This window comes from Rhea americana, unplaced genomic scaffold (assembly GCF_003343005.1).
Source record: "Rhea americana isolate MKP2758 unplaced genomic scaffold, rheAme1 scaffold_51, whole genome shotgun sequence".
NCBI classification, from domain to species: domain Eukaryota; kingdom Metazoa; phylum Chordata; class Aves; order Rheiformes; family Rheidae; genus Rhea; species Rhea americana.
Window position 1 is genome coordinate 3,976,309 of NW_028186657.1, and position 15,200 is coordinate 3,991,508.

General features: G+C 44.2%; 1 protein-coding gene across 11 annotated transcripts in view; it reads left to right on the forward strand.

The window, feature by feature from the left end:
• The window catches only part of SGCD (sarcoglycan delta), a 359,722-nt gene that overhangs the window by 191,381 nt on the left and 153,141 nt on the right, over positions 1 to 15,200 (forward strand). Inside the window, exon 1 of one of the 11 annotated variants that reach the window (XM_085317953.1) lies at positions 3,631 to 3,652. The exons of 8 other annotated variants lie outside the window; for them this stretch is intronic. Coding sequence is in view for 1 of the 3 variants with exons in the window: in XM_085317948.1 (XP_085174074.1) it covers positions 5,661 to 5,699 (39 nt within the window). In the remaining 2 variants the exon portion in view is untranslated. Of the gene's footprint in view, positions 1 to 3,630; positions 3,653 to 5,503; positions 5,700 to 12,610; positions 12,875 to 15,200 lie in introns of those variants that run through there. 2 more of the 11 variants (XM_085317948.1, XM_085317951.1) reach the window with 2 other exon arrangements.

Below are 15,200 nucleotides of genomic sequence, written 5' to 3' on the forward strand. Positions count from 1 at the left end.
CAACAAGAGGTCTAGGGGGGCAACTCAGGGGCTTCATCTTCGATAGTGGTGAAATCTTGCTCCTTGAAAAGTGACAGATTTGTTAAGGTTTGGCACAAGTCCTTGAGATGTGTTTTGGAGCCAGCTATAAATCTGAGCCAGTTTGAAGAWGAAGAGAAGTAGCAAGCCCACGCCAAATATCTAGCAATCCTTGAAAACTGGTGTCCACATACAAGAGCTGTGATCAGTTGGCAGTGTAGCCACCTACGTAGTTCAGTGAGCTTGGACTTGCTGGTCATGATAGTGAAAGTGGATCTGAGAGGCTCTGAGGAAAATGTGCARTTTGTCACAGCACAAGTTTTCTTTTTCTTGCAAAAGAGAGTAGCAGCTTGTGGGAGAAGAACATTGATAGTTCTGAATCCTGTAAATATAGGTTATGCCTCAAAGTTTTGTTGGAAAGAGAAGTCTAAAAATTCTTCCTGATAATACCTTGACAATTAGAAGTGAGAAATATTTTCCTCACAAATGCACCGAAATCCCTGCTCTGAGAATAAAGGAAAGACAGAACAAGCTTTTGGATTTGTTGCTGGCCAAAAGAGGCTTGGTGCTGTGAGCTGCGTTTTACTTAATTTTTGCCATATCCTGTTTCATCTGACTTTTTTCCTGCTGCTTCCACTGATGTCTGGTAGATGGCATCAGTGTACAACAGATTTCTTAGCTTCTTTTCTTATTGGAGGGGTTTTATTTTTCATCCATTTTACAGATGATAATGCTGTCATATGCAGGCAAAACATTTTTTAAGATTTTTTTCAGAATGTTTCAGATATGTTTTGACTAAATACTTGTGTATCATTCAACATGTGTCTTTTCCTTCTCATTGTGCCATATAATTACTACCACTTCTACAGGACATCAATCATTTAGAAAGAAAACAAACTTGATATGTTCGGGTGACTTCAAATTTAGAAACTATTGTACATTATATTGTACACTGTTTATATGCAGTATCTCTTATTTCACATTTTTTAGACTTAGACAGAAATTTCTCAGAGAAAAGCTCAGATACTCAGAGTGGTAAATGGAGGTGCTTGTGTATTGGATTGAAGATATATCGTACTGCTCTGAAGAGACAGTAGAAAGGAGCTCTATAAATATCTTTTGTCTTTAGTAGTACAGATAAGCATTCTTAACTAATTCTAATGACAGCTTTGTACTCCCCCGTGAAACTTAATGGCACTTCCATGACACAAGGGCCATTTTGCATAGGAGAACAGGCAGCGTTTTCTGTCTATCGCCTGCTAGGGATTTTCTGTGGCTAGACCAAGAGTTGGAAGTTGCATCCACAGGTGAATTACAGCAGTGTGGTTTATGAGCCTACCAGGAGATTTAGCTTCATCAGCAGTCCCTAGAGAAGATGTCTTTTGTGCTGAGGTGTACGTATTCATTCTTGTTTTTAGTGTCAAGAAAAACCTAACATTTTGAGCAAGCTTTTTGATTAAGTACTGACTGAAAGAAATTTGGGGTGGTGGGCCACGAGATTACTATATATATTTTTTTATTTCCTCCACTCCCCCCACCCCATGGAAACAAGGCTTCTTATTTTCTTCATAAGTAACCAGGCTTCCAACAGAAGTGCCCAATTCCATAATGAGTTTCTTCTCAGAGCAGGACAAAGCCTGTAATTCCCCAAATTTTGTGTAACCATAGCAGGAGGGAAAAATGAAGGGCTAGGAAACTACACAGGGGAAAAAGCAATGATTTTAAATGCTCCACAAGAGGAAGGTATCTGTTGATGGAAAACCATCGTTGTCAGATCAGCTGCATTTGATAGTAAAGCAGTAAAAACGAGAGAGAGATCTTTGAGGTTAATTTTGTATTAATAGTATACAGATGTGAAACATGGTAAGCACAAGGTTTTATTGAATCTTTCTAATTATGAGCAAACGATCAGCCTAATTTTCTTGCATTTTCAACCACATTTCCTTGAGAGCAAAGTACTTAAGATAATTATAAGGAAATGCCAGCACATAATTTTGGCAGATTTTGTATTTAAGGACTTCGGTTCCTTAAATACAGGACTTCGGTTCTTCGGTTGCAGGTTCATCTTCATATAGAAGTGCAAGTAATTTGGGGTAGATAAGGCTGAACTCTGACTGGGACCCTGGGGTAAGGGACATTATCGTGGTGCAGACCTGCCAGCTCCTGCACTTGACTGGTCTCAGCCTTTGTGCCTGGACTGATGGGCTGTGTCGCTGCTGCCCTTGCGCRGGAGCTTCTCCTCCAGCTGGACAGTTTGGCCCTTACTCTTTCTCAGCCTTAACACTGGAAGAAGATCAGCAATCTAGGCAAACTGGCTTCGTTAACAAGGGAGATACAAAGGTGTAGAAAGTGTGATGCTGATGGGTTTCTGGTGCTTGTTTAAAGAAGTCACCAGAGCAGGCTTCTCATGAAATACTACGGTTACTCCGTTTGTTTGCGGTTGGCACTGCATGGAGTTTGTGTCACRCCCAACGCTCGTGTGAACCTCTCTTAAGGAACGCACCGTCAGCGCGACGCGTGCGGCCGTGCCGTGCTTGTGGGGGCAAAGGCCTGATGGATACGTCTGCCAGCTCAGGAGCCTCGGTTACAACTTCAGCAGTGCGGCTCAGCTGAGGTCCCAAGCAGAGCAGGACTGATGTTGCACAGGCCAAGAGTTGCAGTGACCAAGAGTCATTGCTTCTTGGTGAGAGTGAAGTATCACTCAGCCTCAGTAAGGCTGCTTTAGCAAGTGTCCTTGCTCCRCTATTTAAGCAAATTCAGGGTTTGTTACAGCACCAAAAAACTGATGCAGCCTAATTTTGGCCCAGTGATAATATCTCTCCAAAAGGTGCTTAGAAATCCCTTACTGAAAAGCGTGAGGCTTAATTATCGCTTACAGATTTGCTGTTCACTGCATTGCAGTAGATGCAATGCACATACTTTGGTAGCTGTTTTTTTTAAATAGCTTCTAAAACATGTTGGTTTAAAAAGCATGTGCCTCAGAGATGTCTCAGTGCATGCAAATATTCCTTGTTGCAAAATACATGGACAGCTTGAGTGTACAGTGGTTACGGAAAGTTGTGTAGGTGTATTTTTATCCTTTGCCTGCGACAACCTGTAACTTTCAACAAAAAGGTGTCATTTCTCTTAGGGAGACAGCAGTGGGGCTTTCTCAAACCTATCAAAGAAAGATTGACTAGTTTCACATGGGGATCACCATCTGTCTGAAACGCTTGCAGACCAGCTGTACAAGACTGTGCAATTCCAGAGCTGCAGAGCTTGCGTTAGGATCACAAAATTTACTTGCTTTGTAGCAGATGGAGATGCCTTTGCTGGAGTTTCTCTGAATCTCCCCGATATGTTCTCCTTCCCCATCCCCTCCCGCTTCCGTCTTTCTGGTGGTCTTTTCTGTTTGCAAGGCTGGCTGTCGCACAACCGTTTTTGTTCCGTTCCCTGGGCTCTGTCATATCTTATACAGTTACTGAAATACTGCTGATTGTGGACTGCTATCAAGTGTAAAAATAGCACACTTGTTGTAATGTAGAGCATTAAAATTCATAGGCTGTAGCAGGGCTGGTTCTTGTGCTTTCTGGACAGGCCTGTTAACCTTTGAGAGATTTGCGACGAAGTTYCAGCTGTAGAATAATAAAAACAGGTAAGTGAAAAAGGGCCCGACTGGGAGGTAGTTTATGTGTGGGGATGATAAACCTGTAAAACCCTGGGACTGTTCCAGAASCCGCTCACAGCCGCGTTCCCTGCGAGCAAGCACGTCCCCCGCTCGCCTCCGGAGCCCAGGTACCAGCCTGATTCRGGTTAGGGGGATGCACTTGCCTTGCTGCTCTGTTGCAGTGAGATTGGTTTAACCTCTATGTGGCAGCAGGGACGGGGACCTCATTGCTTCTGATTCACTGTGATGATGATAGATAGCGAAGGGGTGGAACAGGGAAGCTTTGCTGGGCAGTGCTAATGTGAAGGCAGGGCAGTGCTGTTTCGTGCAAGGGGGTCAGATGCTCACTTAGTAAAGCAGCATATTGGGAAACACTTAACCTGTGGCCTTGTCAGATGGGATCTGCTGCTGCAGCATTTGCCTTAACCCCCCCTCCCCCGCAACAATATGTTACTTGTTACTTAAATGTCATTATACTTAAATACATATTTATATTTTCATGCACGATTGGGAATAAATGTCTGCATTGATTGCTCTTTTGCTGATCTTGTAAGGCAAGGAGGTTACAAAAACGTTAAGCTTTTTATTAGGTCATCTTTTTGTTTGGAAACAGGTTTTGTGGGAAAGGGATTTATTAATTTTTCATTTTCCCTACTTTCTGACTTAATGGAGGGAAGGTTTACTCCAGCTTGAGTATACCTTTAATCCATAGAAACTGAGAAGGCAGGACATTTCTGAGTGATGACAATAAGCCACATGGGCACTTGGAGAAAAGACAAAATCAGATAACCTTTTTCTAACTACCAATTAGTRATTTCATAGAGTTAGACTGCAATTGTAAATATAGCTCTGAGCGAGGAATAGATTGAAAACTATGGTACTCTTTGAGAAATGTCTGGAGAAACGGTTGCCTATCATTTGGGGAGAAAACCAGAAGGTAAAGCCCCTCACCTTTTGGAAAGGAACAGCTCTGCTACCTTTCTGAAAGCTACTTTGCTCCAGAAGTGTGCCTGGGYGCAAGACACAAAGCTTATCCCTCTCCTTTTCTCTCCTTGCCCTCAGTCCCCTTGTTGTTCTTACTGGACACTGTCTGGAAGTCCAGGAGGATATTTTTAGCCTGAAAGAATGGGGAATTTAGGGCAGGATTGATGTTAACATTAATCATAGCAGGGAGGAAATTTCATTCCAAAATACACAAATGAGACAAGATCTCTCCCGTGTCCCACTAATAAAAGAAATAAAATAAAATAAAGCTATTGCTGCCGAACTATAGGGTACACTTAGTCAGAATAGGAATCGAAAATGAGCTGCTCATTTGTTGGACATATAGAAATAAATGTTACAAAATGAGGGTGTCTCCATTCCTCGAGGTCCACAGTAGGGTTTTCTGCAGTGTGATGCTGAGTAAGGTTGCTGGGATCATTGGGCTCACAGATAACATAAGGTTGTACTTGTTCATTTATAGGAGAAAAAGAGGACGTCAAGAGCAGAACCGCACATTGACCCTTCACCCTGTAGTAGAGGGGGCGGGCGGGTTGTTCCTCTCTTCCATACAGTGTGGGACCATACATTTTTACATGCCACGCTAGAATGAGTCTTTGGCTCATGCAGATTTGGAAGCAGCAGCATCTCTCTGGGACACTGGAGCAAGGGCTAAGCCTTTCCAGCTGGTGAACTGCATAAATATTTGCAAAAGAGCAGACCAAGTGCAAATGGTCTCATCAACTTTCTTGGACTTTGCAGCCTTATCTGATTACGTTTGTTGTACCACACAGGCAATGCCCCTAACCCAGGCTCCAAGGAATCAGCCGATACAGGAAAGCACAAGGGATCCTCTCAGACATTGAGAAGTAATAGCTACAGTGATGGAGAAAGGGATTTCCCAGTTAAACTTCACCCTTTGCAGCATCTTGCCAATAACTTAAACAGAGCTACAGCRATGAGGGGCCATGGGCTAGATCTGCAGAGATAAGTCTGAGTCTGGAATTTTTGCACAATGGCCTTTTCATGGTCTTTGAAGAAGATATCCCCACAGGTATGCCTCCACTGTATTGAATTCTCTGGCAGTGTTTAAGGTCAAGTATGATTACTGATATGCAAACATACGTTTATTTCTCAGGCCATTACATCTTTTTTTTTCTTTTCTTTCTTCCCTCTGGCCCATACATTTCATGMAATTTCCATTTATCTGAATGTTCCTATCAATTTTTGTTTTTAAACCTTTCCCCTCATTCTCTGCTAAAACTCAAAATATGTGAGTGTATATGCCTGTGTGYGTTTATTTATAAGCATAGTAATTCTTCACTCTATTACATCTCCAACTATCTGTGTACTGTCTTGAGCTGCTTTATGAGCACGAAGTATCTTATCGCCTCTTGCAGGATATAAGCAGAGAAAAAGAATTTGCAAAATTTGGCCAAACATAGATCATAATTCATTTGCTAAGACTGCTGTCTCCTTGCTTTGAGTTCTGGAGAAGCCTGTACCTCAGGTTTGAGCCTGGTGGCAAGTGGCCAAGGTTATGGGAAGAGGACATGAAGCAGACCCCTTTGGATCAGATGTTTTGCATCAAGGTCACTGCTGCTTGTGTCAGGAGGCTCGTGCTATCGTATGAATTTCTTGGTGTCTAGAATGACATGCCACAGCTCATTAAAACAGATGGCGATGTCCAGGGCTGCTTGTGGACTGGCAGTCTGCCTTGCTAGCATCCTGCAAGAGTCTTGCTAATTGCTTTGTAAGAATACAGATATGCTGCCTTCAAAAATTATTCTATAGAGCCAAATTTGGGTGCATCAGGTGGTATGAAGCTCTCTGATGTAATAAAAGTATGAGTGAAAGAACAAGCGAAGCTGCTTTCTTGATAGAATCAAAATAGGGAGTGGAAAGGAAAAGCCTGTGATATGCACAGACTGCTAAACAGCTCCACTTGACCAGCGACTGCTCTCTGCATTRAATATGGGCAGCGTGACATATCCATACTCAAAAAAAAAAACCATCACAAAAGACCTGGCAGGGAAACTGAGCCTCCCCTCCGGAGGATTACTGCAGACTAAGGTGAAGATTTGTTTTCTTTGGGGCATATATCTAACTGAAGCTTATAGAGCAGCTCTGTGCCTAGAACCTCATTTCCGAATGAACCAAGGTTGAGGCTGCTCAGATAAGAATAATAAATTTGAATACCATTAGGATTTTAATAGAAGAATAATTATTCATCTGGTCAACTGAATATTTGCTCTTGCATCTGTATAGAATTAATCTTCCCAGGGTTTCTTTCTTTTTTTTCCTGTGTTTGTTACACCAATCCTGCAGAAAAGGGAGAGCCCAGGGAAGTTGTGTGCCTTTGTGTGGTGATGCTGACACTGTTTCCTTGTCATGCTGCAGGTGAAGAGCCTCTGTCGTTTGTAAATGAAGACCTCTCTGATTATTGATAAATAACTTTTGGATGAGGAGAATGACACGTACTGGCTGGAAGAGCAGGGCTCTGTAATAGTAATATTGCCTTGAAATTACAGCCCACGTAGTTTGAGAATGATTCAGGATAATTGCAGTAATGCTGCCAGAGAAATGAAAAGGAACAGTTTCCATTTTACCTATTAACAAGCTCTGCTGGCCTTAAATTATTTCTGAGAAGAGTCTGCAAATGGCTGAAGTCATCAGAGTAATTACTAAAGCAGTGGCTGGCGGGGAGAGTTGCTTGTGGCCCCGGCTGGGGCTCTTTAGCCAGGTAAATGCTCCGGCGGCTTCTGTGGAAATGGGAGCAGAGCACCGAGTTTTTGACTTAGATGAGCTGCAGYCTGGCAATCTGCAGATGAGCTCAGGGAGTCTGTACATCTTGGACCCTGCAGGCAAAATAGCCGTCAGGAATAGGTTGCTTTCGATACAGGTGTTTCAGATTGACCTGTGCATTAGCCTGACACTGAGCATTAGCCGGCTGTTACTGTGGTGAGTTAGATACTTGAACTGAGTTTCTGTCCTCCCTCAGCCTTTTCTCAAACTCCTCTGAGCATGTGGAAGGGAAGATCACTGCTTTCCTTGATGGCTTTTTGTGATCCTTGTCTCACAGCAGCAGCAGAGACACAGAGGGATCTTCTCTAAACTCCAGGCACCGAGCGAGGGCTGTGCAGAGAGACCTGGAGAGGCAGTTCGACCTCAGTCCTCCAGCTCCTTGAACCTTTCGCCCACACCTCTGTGGTGAAGTCAACCTTGTGCGGGAGACCCTGCCTGCTGCACAACTTGGCGCTCTCCAGGCCACCTGCAAAAYGCTCATGGAACTGGGACTGTGGTTGCTGCTGCTATTTTGTTTCTCCTGGTCCCCTTTTAGCTGTGATACTGCTGTTTGCTAACTCCRCATGAGTGGAAGGGGCAAAAATTAGCTTCCAGTTCTAAATAGCTCAATGTACAAGTTGTATAAAGCAGAGACTCCGCTTCAGGGTCATCTCTGCTGTCACCAGAATTTCTCATTTGCCAGAAATTCAGTGCGTCCTTGAATGCCCTGTCTGCTAGAGCACAGCTGCAAAGGCGTTAGCTCTATGGCCTTGTCCTTCTCTTCGTGTTTAGTTTCAAGGAATTAGAAGACCTTACATCTCATAACCAGTCCTAGATTTATAGTCTCTTACTAAAATGTTGCGATATTTATCTCATCTGAAGAAACTGGAGCAGTAGGTGATGACGCAGACTCTGAAGGTCTGGTTGCTTCCAGTTCACTGTTCACATGCAGTGCGTTGGTCTCTGAGCACCAGTTGTAAGAGAGCCCTTATAGCTGTACGGGCACACAGAAAGGTGGATTTTCTTCCTCTGATGAAACTTCTTTCCTCCTGCTGGGCGTGCTGAGATCCATTCCTCTCGTATATAAGTATTGCCATTGGCTGAACAAATTTGGAGAGCCTCTTCCTCCCCTCCCTTTCTAATTGCAGTCCTCTCCATCCTGTTCGAACACACGTTTAGGGCTCAGAGAGTCCTTCAGCCTCCTTTCCCCTGCTTACTGTTCCTGACTCAAAATAGCTCTCTTGCTAGTCCATTAGCTATCTTTACTCTGCATTTAGGAAAAGAACTCTTAAAAATCTCAGCTTCTGTCTTTACACACRCATATGCAAGAGATCTGTCACAAGAGTCCAGGGCTGCAACTGCTTTAAAAAACAGYAACAAATAATAATTAGGCAGATGATTCCTTTCAATTTAGAGTTTAAAAACGTTTGAACATTTATATTGACTCTCTTGTCCTATTTTAAAAGATTTAATGGAATAAAAACATCATTTAGAGGAAAAGCTAAAGCAAGAGATTGCTTAATTATCCCGTTCAGATATTAAAAATTTTATTTTGGCTTAATTCTCTACTCCAGGTGCACACACACCTGGACTTACATGCAGATACTTTCTSTGTATTTGCTTTACTCTGATTTTCTTAGGAAGATTTCAAGAATGTTTCAGCAAGCCCCTGGAAACCTGCACAGCATGAAATTCCCGTGAGTTTTCTTTTGTATGCAAATAGATATTATCAGTTAAACAGAATTAATTATGTATATTGCTAAGTCAATAATAAATACTAAACAATCATTTTCAACTATTTCTAAAAGATGATGGGAGGCAAAAATCAGGTTAAGTATAAATGGTAGAGCAGAAGGAAATGTCCTGCTTCCGAATCCTTTTTGCCGCTGTTAGGAGCTGCTGCTGCTGGGTCCGTTCCCTGTCAGCCTATAGACCTGGCTTCAGTCTTTTTAATACTGCAGTCACCAGTGCTGAGTGGCTAAGTAAGGAGGTTGGGATCTCCGATTTCTGGAGGCACCAGGGCAGTGCAGGAGGACCCCSGCTGGTGTCCTGCGGGAGGAATAGCCTCCAAACAGCTCCCACTGCCGAGGAAAACCCGGGGGGCACCAGGGAGTGGCGAGAGCAACAGCACACGGCGTTTTGAACAAAACATGGAGATGTTGCTGCTGGAGCTATAGGTCTCAAGGGTTTCCCGGTGTGAAGCCTCCCTTATCCAGCCAGGTGGATTTCCTGCCCAAAGTGGCAGTCCTTGCGCATTGTAATCTCTAGCTACACAGATGCTGGAGCTTGGGGGGAGTGAGTGTTTTTATCTTGCCAAAGAGCTTTAGTTAAAAAAAAGAAAAAAAAAAAACTTTTTTTAATCCTCACAACCCTGCCAATACTGAGAAATAGTAGCAGTTATGCAGATAGTTATGTTGACATCAGCTTAAGTTTTACATTTGCAAGGTTCATATAGTTTTGGTAGCATTGGCAGCAGTACAAGTGATAGCTCAATAACAGAAAAAAGAACGGCCGCCGAGCCGCAGTTCTGATGCTTAAAGCATCTTTAAACCCTGTACCCAAATGAGAAAGAGATAAAAACAACTTAGTGAAAATGACTTAGCTCGAAGGAGCATTTTCTATGTTACTTGATGACAAAATAGTTAGACGTTAATGCAGTTACAGTAAGACACCCTTAAGCTATCAGTGAGGTTGGTGTGATGCCTGACAGATTYAATGTAAATATTTATAGACTTGACCTACTAATTATGCCAGCGGAAGAAATGCAGTCTTAATGCTGTCACCTCGCTATGGCTCTACCTGCCAGCATGCTGCTAACTCAGAGACAAATTCTGAAGTTAGAAAGCATGGCACATCGAAGAGATCATTTACATTTTTAATAAGGGATTAAGTTATCTCCAGCAATAGCTTCCAGCCTGTGGTCTACAGATGTATGGGAGGCCTGTGGACTATTCCCAAGGGARCTGTGAAAAATGACAGAAAAAGAGAGATTTGTGTAGGGTACATAGAAATCTCTCACTGTGAAATTATTAAAGGGCCATGCACCACTTCTGGCAAATGTTTAAGAGTCCAAATACTCAGAAAAATTTGAAATCCACYGATTTACCATTTTGTGTAAAGAACTGTGAATAACTTCAAAGCACCATACTTCCACAATGTAAATSGTCTGACTATTAGTCCTGCCAGAGCCGGGCTGCCATAAAAAAATCATAGACCCACAAAGCACTGATGGATGTGCTTAACTTGAAACACACATCGATCCGTTGAAGTTAGTGCCTGTCACTTGCTGAATAAAGACCTGTGGGAAATKTAAAACAGAAGGCAAGGGTGACTATAATGTTGCAAGTGCCTTTGCAGATGCCTGATCGTCTCTCTATGGCTGAAGATCTAATTATGTGAATCTGTAGWTCATATTTTTCTATTTCATTTTATTTATGCTAAGAGACTTCAAAGGTTTGAGGCGCTGTTGATTTCAGTCATTACATTCAGCCAACCCAAAGGATATTATCAGTGTCGTTGGAGCMGGTTTAGGAGACCTGCTTTCGGGTGCATTGATAGCTCTCCTGATTTGGGATCCGAGAGCCTCTTCCTGTTCTGGCACAAACTGAATCTTCACAAGCTGTGCAAACAGAACCGAAATGCTGTCACYGGTGGTCACATTTATGCGGCTTGCATGCATGCCTTTCACTTGTCTTATAGTTTAGCAAACTGAGACAGGACAATCAGGAGCTTTCCCRTTGTCTTCTGTAAAATAGCATCTTATTCTGCATATATTCCTGCTGAAGTCAGTGAAGGTAAGGTGCTAGTCTAGATTGCTCAGGTCTGGCCTGTGGATGTTGTCAGGGTGCCTTGGTGATGCTGGCTGATGGAGAGCTGCTTGCAGGAGTTAGAAATGAGCATTTTGGTATCGGAATGGGGCGCTGCTGGAAGCCCCTGAGCGTTTCCGTAGCAGTTCTCAAAACAGGATGGATTAACGCTGGGGGCCAGCCACATGCGGGTTTCGGAAGATCTCACCACTGGGGTGTGAAAGGCAGATTTGACTCTCTCCTTCCCRCTACCTAGAGTAGTCCTCACTATGGACCTAATCTAAAGCTGGTGAAAGGCCTTCGATGTGCTCTGGACCAGGCCATACGTAAGGCTCTCAATTATTTTCAGTTCCCAGCTGCACTTGTCTCTTGTAAACACTTCGTCTGGACTCGGCGCCTTGGTAAATCACAGCACAGAATAACCTGATACAAGTGGAGCGCACGGTTTTGAAAAAGAACCTTAAGAGGGAAAAATGCAACTCTCTCTCTTTAAACTTTCTCTTTTCTATATTGTTACCTTGACAACTCTGCTGCTGTGCTTCATCTTTGGTGGGACTTGGCTGTGGTGCAATAAGGGGGACATCCATGTGTGTTTGCACATCTACTCTAGCTCTGCTTCGCAGGCACGTGTCACGAGCAGGGCACCTCCAGCCACAGAGCRCAGGTTCCTTGCCTTGACCTCTGCTGTTTTCTGGAAATGATTACAGATACTAAGAACTGGGACCCATTCTGATTAAAGGTATATAGCATTATATCTTCTTTTTCTTTTCTTTAAGCCGACACGAAAGCAATGTTAATTTTCTCTAAAGGGAGATGCACGGTGGTTAAAATATTTTTAAAGGTTAGGACAGCTGGAAGCAGAGAGGGATGAAAGTACTCAAAAATAGTTGTATTATTTTTAGTATAAGCAGATATAGGAGTATGTGTCAAGATTAGGATACAGTTCTGATGTGCTGAACTGAGTCTAGAGATGCTAAAAATATGCTTTCTTTTCCTCACGATTTTTAGAAAAGACAGAGGCACAGGTAAGAGGAGAGTGGCGGTGAACTGAAATTTTAATTCCTGCGTTTCCTTGCCTGTTGGGGTAGGGCAGGGCTGGCTGTTAGCCCAGGCACCCGTGACCGCGGGCACCAGCAGGGCACTAAGAAGCAGAGCTGAGGTGGCGTGCGGGGGGATAGGATCCCTCCTACCTCGTTTTCCTCTTCCCCAAAAGAAATATATATGTGTATTTTTTACAGACATGGCTGCAAATGCAAGATGTGCAGGCTCAGGGGCTCAGCGCAGAGGGGGGTGTACGTGGACGGACGTGCATAGAGAAGGGGGCTTTTAATGCAGAACACATGTGTTTTCAATTGCTATCTGGAGCCAGACCAGTAGCTGTAACTTGGCCTGACAAAGCCTTATTGAAGTACAGACAGCGTGGTTTCAAAGCAGTTAGAAAAAGAACGGGAATGCTGTTCAGGAAATTCTTGAGGCATGGGCAGGGACTTGGCTGCCTTTCTGCTGCTGGAAAATCTGACAGGGGCAGCTCGTGAACACAGGCGAGGCCTGGTGCCGCTCTGCAGGCAGCCCCGCGCCGTCCCCGCGGCCTGCGGCCCGTCGCGCCGCCGCCGGGTTTCATCTCGCCGCCCCGAGGGAGGTAGGAGCGGGCTGGTTCTTTCTCGGTGCAGCCCGTTTGCTTTTCTGTTCTTTTGTGCTGGGGCAGAAGAGGCTCCTTGCTCTCAGACAGCYGTTCGGAGAAGGGAGGTTGGGGGTACGTGGCTGTGGCGTGTTTGCCGGAGGACTGGACTTGTCTGAGGCTGAGTGTTGGTTTCCGATGAACTTCTGTTCGATGGGAAACCTGCGGGCAAAGCAGCTCGTGCACCRCGGCCCTGGCTGYGCGCGCCCGCGGTGACCGAATCGCRCCCAACTTTGTCGTTTTGGGAAGTAACTGTGAATGCACAGGAGGGTTTGCTCTGCACGGTGTGGCACTTGCAGGTTTTTGTGAAAAAAACTATGTAGTCAGTGTGTGTGTGTGTGTGTATGTATATGTACATATATATATACATATACTCACACACATATACACATTATATATATATGTATGTATGTGTGTATATACACATATGTGTGTGTATATATGTATCAGTATCACTGTAATTCCGTAATAGGTTGAAAATGTATTTGTTTGGGGGTTATTTGACTGTTACTAACTATCTCTGCCACCTGGTATGGCTATGTTGTTCAGAGAGGCAGTAGTTCAATAATAATCATTGCCTTGTGATTTCTCTGCATATTTTTTTCTGTATTGTATAAAGCACTGGCAAACTGCAGCAGACAGCACTGTCAGAAATCATGCAGAGTAGATTAGAAGGAAGAACATTAATTTAGTGGCTGTTCTATCTGTAACTTCTCTTCTGATTTGCTTTTCTTTCCCCATATAGCTTAAGAAACATTTATGATAAAAAGCTCTTCTCCCTTCAGGAGCCTGCCAGATTTAGGCAGTACTCTCTCATCCTTTCCGCTGCAGCGTTAAGGCTTGTCTTGCCTTTGCAGAGCTATCAACACCTTATATGGCAGGCTGGTGTTCGGGAGTTCGGGTACAGCGTGTTTGTCAAGGCTGGTGCAGATGTCGGGAGGAACCTGCCTCTTGTAGCTTCAGAAAGTTCCCTGCCTCTGCCAATGTCTCTTTCTCAGATTTTCACAGCAGTGTTGTTTGATGTGTTGAAAATGCTTTTTTATCCAAGTTCTCTGGGATAAAAAAGTTGTTTGTTTTTTTAAAGCAAGGAATGAATTAAGGATATTAACTTGTACAGTGGGACAGTGCTAAACGTTTCTGGCTGAATTCACAGGAGTTAGACCCAGCAGTTTGCTTTTCCTGTATCTGGCAAGATGCATATACAGGACTCAAATGGTCATTCGTTTTGGTGCTTTGGACCYATAGCATTCTGTGACAAGCTCAGGTTGGCCACCAAAATTGATTGGCTCCACTATGGGACGGGGCCAGAGCTTCTCCTGGTACTGCTGGTGAAACGTGTGTATAGGCAGCTCTGGGGGACGCTGTCAAGATCAGGCAGTGAGGAAGCTCTAGCTGGACACAGTGGGATTCAATGGATTGGATCTTTACTGGAAATAGCGCTAGGGAGCTGAAACGGGACCATGTCAGGACTTTGTGGGTTTGAGATGCCTGAAGAGCATCCTCCCCAGACAAGGGGATGTATTGGAGTGTCTTGGGGGATGATGGGGGCAAAGAAAATAAGAGGAAGGACAGAGATGAGCTGTGGAAGAGAGAAGTGTATGGCAAAAATGAAGAGGCTTCATAACCTCGGTTATTTTTGTGGAAATTGTAGCCATGGTGAAAACGCTCTGTTAAATGAAGGACTTTGAATGATCTGGACTGCTCCGAATCAGGCTGCCATCTGACCCTACGGACATGTAGCTGTATTGTTTATTTCAACAATCATTAATTTAGATATCGAGTCAACCTTTTATGGTTTTCACTGCTAGTTATGTGCTTTTCTGGAGGGGGTGGGGAGAGGCTGAAGAGTCAGCTTCATGTTCCTGCCTCAGAACATGCACCATCTCAGCTCTCAAGTCTGATCATCAATGCTGAAAACCCAAAAAGATGAGCAGCCTGGAATATGTCTGTCCGAGCAGCCTGGAATATGTCTGGCTTAGCAGCAGCCAAGACTCAGCTGGAGCACCTGGCTCCAGAAGTTGACCTGCCTGAGCTCCTGGCATGACATGAGCAGCGCAAGTTTCTCACCAAGCTGGAAGTCAGCATGGGTTGCTGCAAGTCCTGACTGCCCAGCTTGTGCGGGGCACACAGGGCCGTTTGGCGTGCTGGCCCTGACGGACGACGCGGGCAGGACTGGAGGGGCTTCTGAGCCTCAGTGTGCGCGTGGCAGGGGAGCCCCTTTGCAGTGCTCTGGCTGGATTTGCTCTAGGTGAGGATGTTTTCCGCTAACTCTGACAGCTGCTCCGGG